This window comes from Lycorma delicatula, chromosome 1 (assembly GCF_047948215.1).
Source record: "Lycorma delicatula isolate Av1 chromosome 1, ASM4794821v1, whole genome shotgun sequence".
Taxonomy (NCBI): domain Eukaryota; kingdom Metazoa; phylum Arthropoda; class Insecta; order Hemiptera; family Fulgoridae; genus Lycorma; species Lycorma delicatula.
In genome coordinates, this window is record NC_134455.1 from 325,971,520 (window position 1) to 325,984,797 (window position 13,278).

At 27.7% G+C, this 13,278-nt stretch overlaps 1 protein-coding gene across 1 annotated transcript in view; it reads left to right on the top strand.

Moving 5' to 3' along the window:
- Cep290 (Centrosomal protein 290kDa) overlaps window positions 1-13,278 on the top strand; it is a 220,744-nt gene that overhangs the window by 145,884 nt on the left and 61,582 nt on the right. Inside the window, exons 30-33 of the mRNA XM_075382073.1 lie at window positions 6,971-7,217; window positions 10,574-10,713; window positions 12,360-12,489; window positions 12,842-13,034. Coding sequence (XP_075238188.1) covers window positions 6,971-7,217; window positions 10,574-10,713; window positions 12,360-12,489; window positions 12,842-13,034 — 710 coding nt within the window. The remainder of the gene's footprint in view (window positions 1-6,970; window positions 7,218-10,573; window positions 10,714-12,359; window positions 12,490-12,841; window positions 13,035-13,278) is intronic.

Genomic DNA, 13,278 nt, shown 5'->3' on the forward strand with positions numbered 1-13,278 from the left:
TTCCAATCCGATAAAATATAGTAGTAATTAAATATAAAATTAGAATACTATAAAAATAAAATTAAAAATAAATTAATGGAATACACAAATAAGTTCAAGTAAACAATGCACGCATTTAGCACATGCAGTATAATATACGTACAATATATTGTTTTCAATACGACATAATTGTTAAAAATAAGTAAATTTCAACAAGATAAGATACAATTATAGCCATTAGAGGGTCACACGTGATAGCACTACACTGAATGTGAGTATCTCATCAGTCACACTGGGGATTGAAAAGTTCTTGATGACAATGTCACTTCAGTCATATATAAATTGTTAAATATGGTCATTGAATGGAAAGCCACAACATAGTTTGCTTTCAAGTCCCTCTTCAATGAAAGCATGAAACCATCAAAATTAATTTGACACTTGGAAACTAAACATCTGGATCATAAAAGTTTTATCAACTAGATATACATCTGGTCACTTTTCGAAAGAAAATTAAACTTTGAGAAATCAACAAGCTTCTATTTGTAAATCAAGTCATACTGATAAAAATACGCTTGAAGCATCTTATCTTGTAGCATTTAGAGTAGCTAAGATGTCCGAATCCTGTACAATCACAGGAAACCTCATGTTGCCTGCTGCAATTGATATGGTCAGTGTTTTAATGGTGTGGAAGAAGAAAAAAATTGAAAAAAATTCCACTTTCTAATGACAGTATCAAGGTGAATCAATGACATGGTTGCCAATGTTTGCAATCAGATAATTCAGCAAGTGAGTCTAAGTGAATTTTTTAGTATTCATTTTAATGAATCAACAGACGTGGCAAACATTTCTTTCAGCTCTTATATTTTATGAGATGTGAATGCGATAGGGACAGATCAATTAAAGAAAATATGTTGTTTTGCAAATCAGTACCTGGTTATGCAACAGAAAATCATTTGCAATATTTTTTAAGAAGCTACTAAAAACTATAACATAGATTGGACAAAACCTATTACAGTACTTAGTTAGTGATCGTGCAAAGGTAATAACAGGAATGAACAGTGGATTGAAAAAAATTAAAAGATCATCTTATATCAAGGGCAGAGTGAACAGACTGCTGCCTCACAGACATGCTCCTGCCACAAAAAATATGCTGGAAAATCTCAAACAAATTCTTTGAAAAGCTGTAAAAATGGTTAACTTTATTAAAAGTCGAGCATTACAGAATAGCTAAGCTATGCTAATGAAATGGGTGAAAAGAATATTTCTTCTTTTCCATGCAGAAGTCATGGGAGTGTTAACCCAGTTATTGGGATTGCAAGATGAATTAGTAATATTTTTCCAGGATAATCAAATGTCATTCTCTTGTTTCTACAGAATAATGAGTATACGTTGCTGTTGGCTTACTATGGTGATGTGTTTTTGCATTTAAACAATTTAAATGTGAATTTACAACGATGTGATAAAAACAATTTATTATGACTGACAGACAAAGTTCATAATTTCATTAAGAAGGTTGATATCTTGATTATTTGCCTTCAAAGTAAAAATTTTGATATGTTTCCACTTACTTCCAATCATACTGAGAAAAATTTGGTTAAAGAAGATGCTATTATTTACCACAGTTTGGATAGCATGAAGATGCATCTGTATTAGCAGAAAATTCAATTGGTGGAATATTTGCTAGAAGGAAAAATGATTTTTTAAAGAGATTGGTACTGAATCCATTTAGCGAGAGCATTGTTGCAGCTGCTAAGTTACCACTTGAGATTCACAACTAGCCCATCGAAATGTCTGTGATAAAACATACAACTACAATTCACATCTGAAGATTTAGATATGTTTTGGCTTTCTCGTTGAAGTGAATATGGAAATTTAGTCACAGAAGCATTGAAAATATTAATATTTGCCACGTAACTCTGTGAAAATTTTTTTCATCTATGGTTGCACTAAAAACTAAATATAGGAATCGTCTTTTATCACTTGAAAACAATTTGCTTTTATGTATATATAACATAGATCTTCATATAGATAAACATTTAAATGGAAAACAAAAGCAACCATCTCATTAATTTATTTTCTTTACGTGTGTACTTATAAAATTTAACTAAAATGTTTATAATGATTTTTTTTTGTAAAATGATTTCATTCTTGTTTACATGTAAAGTTGTAGACTGATTTTGCAACCCCCTTTCATATTATCATGACCCTAAGCAGGTTGTGACAACCAGGTAGAAGTAATAAATTGTTGAACAACATTGAAAACTTGATAATTTTAAGGTTCTAAGTATATGTTGATGCACCACAATTACCATGGCGGACAGTTTAAAGTAGTAATAGTCACTTTTGCTTTGCTCAGGTGTTAGCATATAATATTGTGATCACAATAGCAGTCTCACAAGAGTAAGTACTAAAGTGAGAACCTCTATGCCATTCAGGTGTATGTGAGTTTTCATTCACTACTTTTAAAACAATTGTTATCACAACTTTTTACTTTTTTTATTCTGTATTTTGAAGTAGTTGTTTTCATAGCTCTTACATTTTTATTATTATATTTCATTATGTTTCATTATTGGTAAATATTGTTAATTTGACTAATATATTGAAAGCTACATTATAATTTTACCAGTTAATCCATCAGTAATGCCTTCCATGTTGGTCTTCAGAGTGATTTGAAATAGAAATTTTATCAAAATACTGTTTTTAGAGAAAAATACATTCTCAAGAGTATTAGAATCATTTAAACACAGCAGTCTCTACAAGAGTGGGTTTCCTCAATGCTGTCAATCATGCCAAACCCAAAAATATTTTACCCTCATTAGTGATTCCAGGAAGTATTCCAGAATATAAGACATCTGTTTTGTAAAGGGAATGAAACAATTAAGTAGTTTTCATGTGTTAGATTTCTCTTTCAGTGATTGAGATTACTTCAATCACTAACAGACAGATATTGAAAAGAGATTAACAGGCTCTCAGTGTTAAGGAGCTGCAGAAATCAAAATAATGTAGTGAGAGGTGCTAGCTGATCATATGCAAAACTTCAGAGCATCTTGATACAATTAAGGTTTTGTAAATTGTCAGTTTGAGGAATACATCATCTGTTACATTGTTTAAAAAGTCAGGCTCATTTTTATTTGTAAACTAGGGTCATCAGTGTAGAGCTTTTGCAGTTGGAATCTTAGAATTAAAAAATAGCTATATTTATGGCTTTTTTCAGCATCAAAGTCTTCATAGCAAACTTAAAATACTCTTCAAGAGAAAGCATTATCTGTCTAGAGAGCACACAAAATTAGCATTTCCATATTTTTTGAGATCATTCTGAAAAATATATATGCCTCTTACTCCATGTGATGATGCAGGACACCAGCCAGTTAGTAACCTTATTGCTAAGTAGTGGATGCTGTCGAATAATATCCACCTTGGTGTACTACCTTGGTTTGGATTAATTATTCTTGTATTTAAATCGCTGGTTCAGTACTAATAAATTTATACATTTATCACTTTGTATTTATATATGCTTTTAATGAGTCCATAAATTTATTACATTGTTAACAAATATGATGTAGATGTAATGTTAACTGCATGAACACTGAATAAGGACTAAACTATACAATAATAAAATATCAGTTTTGTAAAATGTCAGCTGGTGTGTTAAGCTAACTGAATTATAACAAGTTATATACTTTGCATGAATTAGAAGAAGGCAGTTAGTTTCTTTATTTATAAAATAATGAGGAGCAAATTATAAACGAGTGAACATACTACCCGCCAAAAATCAGATGATGATTTTTTGATATTGTAATGAAATGTTACAGTAATAATATAATTGTAAATGAAGGTATTATATAATGTTGTCAATGGATAAATAATGTAATATACAATCCTGCAAAGATTATACCATATTACAGAACAATAAACAAAGTTTAAATGTGCATATCTATTAAATATGATAATACTTATAATGTTTACGTATAGTAATTAGTCTGTAAACTGTCTAATAGTAAAAGAGAAACATAAATACGAAAAAAATATAATATAAATTTACAAATTACGTTATAAACAGTGATACAATCTTCACGAACACAATAACAATCATATTTTTGAAAGAAAAAATCAATGAAATTACAATAACAATAAGTGTATAAATATCAAATAAATCATATTGTGAGATACATATTAAATGAAATTGTAATAACAATAAATTATGCAAATAGTGAACTCGATGAATACAGATTGGTAATAACCACAATTTATGCACAGATCTTCATAATCAATGTATATTTAGATCAAAACCCTAACTAGTAGTCAGAACTCGGATAAACTTGGGTGACAACTTCATGCTTCCAATGCATGAGTGCGGAACTTTTGTTGGTATTTATCTCATTACCAAAATGCATGGATTGTTGATTTGTTGTAATAGAAAAGTAAGAGTATGTAGTTAAAGGACCAGAAATTTGTTCAAACTGACTTGATTTAAGATTATGAATAAATCTGAAACAAAAACTAAATGTGTGGAGTAAAGTGTATAAAGATGAAAATCTTTGTGTATAATCAAATAAACAACAGATATGCATGACATTGACATAGTTTTGTATTTTTCTAATTAACATTCTGGATTCAAATTGCATTTATTAAAATAAGATTATGATTATTTGGCCAGCAGGGTAAAGATTGTGAGAGCCAAAGCAGACCATGCCACCAAAGTGATATGTCAATTAATTTATTTGGTAAACAACCTCTGAACAATAGGTGAGCTGGATTATCTGAAGATTTGATGTAGTGCCAAATAGCAATTAAGAAATACAGCTACTTAATTGCAGCCTGATTATTCAAAAAATGAAAAAGCAGATTTTAATTTTCAGAATCTTTTTCTTAATGTGACAACTATATCAAATTTCTGTTTCAAATTGAAAATATTTAAGATGGAATCATTACATTCCCTGTGTTTGCTTTCTAAAGTTAACATACATATTTTGTGCTTGCTAAATTGGAAAAAAACTTGTAACTTTATTGCAAATATATGTATTTTAAACTTATATATGAAGTTGTTTTCAATTGTCTCAAAGTTAAAAAATGTTTACTATGCTGGAAAAGATGTCTTCTAAGTCACATAGGTGAAAATCTCCTCTTCCACCCTTGCACTTATATGTCAAATCAAGTCTCTTTGAAAATACTTAAATTACTATCATATTATTTCAGATTCCATACATATGACACCTGGATTAAATGCTTTGGAACGACCAATTTATAAGACTAGATTGTTTGAATACTCTAGAATATGCTCCTCGTATAAGTAAATAAATTAACATAAAACACTGAGTCTGAAATTTTAATGAGTAAATTTAAGAAGTTTTCATTGAATTTTATTAAAGAACAGTGTTATTCTGTTTATATAAATTTAATGGGTGCATAAAATAAATGATTCTCTCACGAGTTTTGTTGGTATATTTTGTTCAGTAATAAAAATGAGATTTTTCATAGTGATATAGAATCATCATTATTCATTTTATGTTAATGTAATTTATAATTGTCATATTATAAAAATCTGTATTTTTGAGTAGCATTAATATTTTTTATTTTAACTGACATGTAATCTACAATAAACGTTTTGGTGTAACATTTATTAAAAAATTAAGTTTATAATTCAGAGTAGTTTGGTAATTAAAAAATATTTGCACACTCATCTTTAAATATTGTAATAACATAGCAATAAAAGAAATGTTGTTAGTGAAAGAAATTATCTATTTGAATATTCATTTTTAAGCTCCATTACTAATTGTTAGAGGTTTTGCAATTAGAAATATTTCTATAGTATATTTAAAAATGTTTAATAACAATTCTTAATAGAATTGAAGTTACTAATTCTTTGGAAGAGTTTATTTTTAATAGTTTCCGGTTTATTTATTAATATATGGTCCATTTTTAGTAAATTACTTTCTAAAAATCTTAATTTATGTATATGTGTTTATAAATTGTTTCTTGAAGCCCTGTAAGGTTTATGTAAAAGGAAAAAAGATAATATATTTTTAACCTCAATCACATCTTTATGATGCTAGTCTGTAACAAAAACTAACAATTCCACATCTGGTATAAAATGTAAAACTTAGAAGTTCGTAGATCAGTTTTAGTCCCATTCTCTGTAAACTTCTAATAAATAAGGAAGTACTTAACAGTTATTGAAATTAACTGAAAAAAGAGCTCAAAAGCAATAAAATAAAAAAATTAAGTGAAAAATAATTAAAATTAATTATACTTGTTTGAATGAAAATTGAAATTCTTGTATTAAAAAAAAAAAAAAAAATGGAGAAAGAAAATTTATCTCATTTAGTGTTTATTGTAGCTGTAAAATCATATATATTGTGATTTCCATTTGACACATTTTGAATTTTTATATAGCACTGTCCACTTCTGGCAAATTTATATAGGTCAATGCTGTTTTACAAAATTAATATGATTAGTTTATTTTTTATGAATTTCTCTATCATAAGTTTATTCTTCTATTATTGCAATTTTTTAATTTAAATTAGTATAACTACTTACATTTAAAGTACATTTTTTATAATTCTGATTTATATAACTGATATTACATATGAAAACAAGCATTTCGAAGTAAGTTCAATTTATGGTACTTGCCCTGTATCTTGATGATCACCTCCTAACTAATTCCTTAGTGTTTTTAATAATAAGTGAGGAGTTCCGTTTAATTATTTTTGAAAACAACATTTAATTTTTGCCCAATTATTATGAAAAGCTTATTAATACAGAAATATAGCACAATTCTATTATTTTATTTTCTTATTATATCCTCTGGTATTACAATGATAAGTAGTTAATGACTTAAATTGTTGATGTGGCTATAAATAGAAGTATTAAAAAATATCAGCGACAATTATTATTTCTTATTTTTGGTATATTGGTTCTTTAATTAAGAAAAAATATATCTTAATTTATAATCAAAATTTTATTTTTGTTTTTAATGTTAATTTTCTTGTAGGTCAAGAAAGAAAGAAGAACAACAAGAAGAAAAAGAAAAAGATTCTGAAGAAGAAAAGGTGGATAGTGATAAAGATGATGGTGATAACAGTAGTGGTGGGGATGGCAGTAATGTTGGTGATGGTAATGAAGATGATGAAAATGTAGAGATGAAAGAATTAGAAACAGCTTATGCTGGTCTTGCTATGCAACTTAAGGAAAAAACTCAACAAATAGAAAAACAGAACCAAACTATTAGTGAACTGAAGGTAAAAATGTGATATATTTCCTTTAGTTTTGAATATTGCAGCCATGGGTTTATTTTAACTTAAAAGAAGTAAAATTACTGATTCTTGCAGACTCTGCCTAATCTCATCATGTATATTTATAAAAAGCACAAGCAATTAAATATATGTTACTAATGCTCTAAAGGAAAATAAATGTAACTTTTTAAATAATTTAATCAGTTTTCTGTGAATCTCTGAATTTCTATTGATACAAGAAATGTAATTTCATCTTAGGTGCTATTTATTTATTATATCTAATTTTATCAATAAAAATATAAGTAAATGCTAATCATTATTTATTAATCTACAACTTATTTCTGAAACATTGTTAATGGTAAAAGAATTATATTTACATGATGTGTACTATTGCCAAGAAAATAAAGTTTATTTTCATAGCCGATATGGAAAGTAAACAACATATCAAGATTTCTTTAATGTAATTTCTTTTCTGTAAGGCAGTTTTGTTCCCTATTTGCAATCAAGAGAATTGTCTAATGGTAATTAGATGTCGCCAGATTTTTTTTTATGCAGTACTATAAAATATTTAATATTATATAATAAAAGCAAACCATGTGACAAAATATCTACAGTTATTATACTTTTTTCTGGTATTCATAATGAATTTGTCAGTAAATTGGACAAACAACTATATACGTAAACACGTAAATATTTTAGAAGTTATTGCCCTACAACATTTCTTTACTCTTTGTAGTGAATAAAAAGAAAAATTAAAATTTAATGTAAATCATAATAAAGTTTTTTTTTGTTTACTTGGAATTTGAACATTACCCATGAGAAGGGTCTAGCACTTCCTAGTAGATGCTAGATCACAAGTTATGAAATTAGAGGATTATCTGTTACTATTCGAGATTTTATTTTTTGATAAAGTTATTGTAATTATGTTGCTGGCTTCTCTTTTTATATGAGTATCTCTGATTTAATTTTTGATTAATCAAAAGGTTAATAAGAAAGTTTGTATAGAATGCCATTAACTGGAATCGCTTCTAGTTAATAAAACATGGAACTCTAAACATGGAATGCATTTCTAAAAGATCTCTACTAAACTAAATAAATAAATATTTTATTTAGAAAAATAAGAATTTAAAAAAAATTAGATCACATCAGGAAAGGGTAGGTATGCTGCTCTATGGATAAAAAAAGGAACTGTTTTAGTATTTGCCTAGACTTAGACAGATCAAAGGAAATTGTAGTTAAACCTTTATCACCAAAGCATTACAAAAAAAATTTAATATAAAATAATAATTAAAAGTGGTTAAATCCTCTTCAATGACTTAAAGCATAACAAAAAGTAAATAAAATATAAATAAATCTGCCACGCCAAACTCTGTGATGGAATGGTAGTGTCTCTGCCTTTCATCCAGAGGTCACAGGTTTGAATCCCGGTCAGACATGGCATTTTTCATATACCGCAAAACTTCCATTTCATATTTCCATGTATAAGGTTCAAGCTAAAATGATGAATTAATCATCAAAAAAAATTATATATATAAAGCAGCTTGTCCTAATGACTGATTGATTCATCATCGCCCAGTAAAAACCAAAAACTACTGAAGATAAATTGATAAAAATTTGTATACATGTTCTTCTTACAGTGTAAGTGCACATTAAGAAAGGATTTCTTGAAATTCTGAAGTAAAAGTGTTAAAATGGAATAACAATGAGCTTTATTATATTTTTAATTTCTCTGTAACAAATGAAGATATCAACTTCATTTTTGGTGTCTGAAATCTTCATGTGAATATCTAAAAACCAATTTCTAAGTTTTTTGAAATTCGATCTTGAAAGGGGTGATGAAAGGTAAAAAAAGTTTGAACAATGATTGCAAATTTTCCTCATTTCCAACTATACTAAACAAGATATTCACTAGGTTTGGGCTTGGAAATACTCTTCAGATAAATACCTAAATTCCATTCTGAGGTCTTTTGAAAGAGGTGCGACTATATACAGTGCGGCAGCTCAACCTACACAAGCACTATTACTGAAGATTTGATGCAATTGGCTGCACTTGCCTCTTGAATAAGAAACATAAAATAAAAAAATATTGACCACAACAGGAAACAAGTAACCTCATAGCGCAGCCAAAGCCGTATATATATATATATATATATATATATATATATATATATATATATATATATAAAATAATACAGGAATTAAGAAGCCGTTAATAAAAATTGAGTACCTACAAGCATCTGCTTGTATTTATAGGCATTTTAAACAAAGATGCAAAAAGTAGTATTATTTTAAAACTTTATTTTACTTTTAAGTAGTATTATTTTAAAAATTTTAATAAATTTATTAAAATTGCAACTGCAGTTCCATTCTTATAAACTGAAGTATTGTGTTGAGTTATATAAAAAGATTTGTTGTTTGGTTTGATAACAGTGGATATTGTTATTTTTTTGAGAATAAATAACTGTTGGCTTTAGCAAAGGTTGCACTTTCATAAATATAAATACAAGAGTAAATTTTAATTTAATTAATATCAGTTTAAATGAATCATATTTATGGGGTTCAAACAATGATCTGATAGCCCATTTTTGTATCTTGAAAACTCATTCTGATTTTTTAAGAGATCCCCAAAACACAATGGACACTTGGACACTTGACAGACATAATAAACACTTCAGATGGAATTATAACATAGCCATAAGAAATATTTAATAATAATGACAAGCTTAGTGTTTGACCAGATGCTTCAAAGTAAAACAGTTTGGTTTAATTTCATTGCAAAAAAATTTTTCTCATAGGAATGTTTCATCACTCAGAAATTTCACTCTGTGGACAGCAGATGTATATATTTTTTATCACTAATTGGAATTCTATTTGTGCTATTAACAATATATTATATCCAGTTGAGAACCACAGTGCAAAGGTTTCATCCATATTTAAAGTTTTATGCAATTTTTTTTTTTTTATAAACTGGAGGATCACCTGCAATTACGAGTGAAAAATAAATTAGTCATGGGTGTACGTAAATTATACTACAAAATAGTTATTATAATAAATCAGGACTTAAGTCAAAAGCATGCAACTGAAATGTTCAATTATAAAAGGCAAATTTGCCTGTATGAGAAAGAGGGAAGGAAGTAGATAATAAAATTTGTAATACTTTTTTGCAGGTGATTACCAGATATAATTAAAATGTCTATCTTCTGATAAATAATCTATTTTTATTCCTATTTTATTTTCTATTTTATAGGTTTGAACTTACGGCCAAAGTGCTACATTATTTTTAGTTGTGGGCATATCATGAACCAAAGAGTTATCGTAGAAGAAATTGCAATAAAATCTTTACTACTTTTGATTTTTTACAGAAAAATAAGGCAGTGATATCAAATAGGGATCGTCTTCGGGCAGAACTTGAACGTAAGAAGAGAAGATTGGAAATGCTTGAGTCACGTCATGAAGAAGATAAGACAGAAATAAATAGGCTTCGTCATCAGTTAACAAACAGGTACCAATATAGCACAAATAAATCTTAAGAAAAAGAAGAATTTGATTTGGATCAGAAATATAACAGCTGATTACAATTACTTTTAATATTTGGCAATGATATTGCTGAACTTGCCTTTGCTTACCAACTTAGTCTTTATTATTTTGTCAATAATAAATTTAAAAATCATTACCTTTTTTTATAACTTTGCTTATTTTTTTATTTATATACTTATTTGCTTATAAGAACAACAAAAATATTCCATAGTGATTTGTTTAAGCTAAATAAAAGTTAGAATAATCAACGTAAATCAGTATTGTGCTAAGGTATTCTGATTATTAATTTTATCCTTTACCTGTCTGAAAAAGATTGTAAACTGCTTCCATCTGTTTTATGCTGGCTTCATTTGAGAAAAAAACAATAAAATTAAAAACTTTAAAAAGACAAGAAAATTTATAAAACTTCTACAGGGGATCCCTCTAATCCTCTGAGAAGGTTTGAAAACTGTTCCCACCCATATATTGCCTTTTGAGTGGCCATACTTTTTCACTATAATGTCATATGTAATATACAATTATGCTTTCTCTTTCTTATAAAATATTTTTTATTAATATCATATAAAAAAATTTTACATTAGTCACATAACATTTGAGTAAATTTTAGCATTTAGGAGAATTATGTATAGTTAATATTAACACATTTTGGACATTAGCTTTATTTTTTATACTAATGTTACTCATATTTTCTCATAGGTAGGTTTTGAAAATTCTGAACAATCATTGTTGTTATAAAGATGATCACTGACTGTTTGAAGTATTGACTAGCAAATTTTAAAATGGCAAATAATTAATTGCATTATTTATCTTTTCTTACAGAAATGGTTCTGCAGTAAAAAAACTTTATTATAAAAAGCATAATTTTTTTTCTATAAAATATATCTGCTTTTTGTAAACCATTCAACATAGCTTCATTGTTCTTGTTAACATAAAATAAGAAGAGTATTGTTATATCTTTAGAAAATATAATTTATTAATTAATATTTTATTATTTATAGTTTATTAATTCATTTATAAACTTATAATTTCATTTTAACACCCACATTAATACTTATATGGTTTTGGATTTACACATATTGTACTTTATATTGAAATGGTTGTTAACCCTTTGATTTATAGTGGATTTATTTTCCAGTTCTCACCAATTCATGCTTCACTATTAATACACTGAAAATATATTAATTGGATAATTTTTTAAAATTGAATCATACAAAAACACAGATTTTAGTGTAAAAGATGACATGTTCATTGGTTACTGAAAAGTATGTTAGATGTTTCACAGACCACCTCCATACATTAGTTAGGAGGTATGAAATATACTACTACTTCCTACCAGAATATTGTACCTAGATATATGGAAACAAATCCTATGCTCTGCCATAGCAGAGGCTTTTTCCCCATAGTTTAAGGTATATTCAAAATCATACATTCCATATCTTAGCTTCATATAATAAATGATTATCCCTTTATCTAGAAAAAGGACTTATCTTCTTTTCTAATGAGATTAGTTTTATTCTGTAGAATTACTTTTACCTTAGCCCTAATTTTTGGATTTCTGTAAAATTTATTTTATTAGTGATATTTAAAATGAGAAACTGTTTCCTATGTTAGGCCTTCTCGACCAGAAGGAGTAGCTTCAATTAGAGAGGAGCAGCTTCAGAGACGAATTAAGACACTTGAGGAACAACTAGCCGAAGCACAACAGCGTGAAGAGAAGGAGCAAGAAAGTCATCGATCCAAGGTGTGATTTATTATTATGAAGCAAAAGTTTTCTTAATAACCTCTGTCTGTTGTTACACAGTATTATAGTAATTACATTTACTTTTCACTGAAACATTAACCACAACATCTGTTGTGATTGATTAATGTAGTTTAACAAATATTAGTTCACTGAAGAGAAACTAAGTATGCAAACTATATTCTGATCTTAGCTAATTTCCCTTTAATTCAGGCTTAATGCAGAATATGATTGTAACATAATTTTAGGTTGAACCACCAGCAGTTCACTTAATTTTTAATGGTACTGTTGTTTAAATTATAATTAGTGCCTTGGAAAACTTAGTTTTAACTGTTGGAAGTTATCTTTCTTTCAGTGTGCTGAAGAAGTGGAAAGGTGGCAAGAACGAAAACGCTGGCAAACTACGAATGAAAAACTTCGTGCACAAATAAAAACTCAGACAACTCAGATTGAAGCTCTGAAATCAAATCAACAGCGTTTGCGAGATACTATCAGTCGGTTAGAGAGAGATAGGAACACTTTGGAGTATAAACTAAAGTCTTTGAAAGGTATGTGGAAATTTTTAAAAATATTATATAATTATAAATATTGAAGAAATTTTTTGTTTATTTTTAATCTGGTTGCTGAGCTGACCAGTATTGCCACAGTTTAACATTTTGCCATATATTTGTTTTAAAATAGTAGTACATTTAAATGGTTACCACAATTCCAGTATTTATTATAAAATTCCTGCAAATCAACTCTCCTTGGTGCAGTCATTAAAAAACTTTGTAAATCTTGGTAGAAATAGTA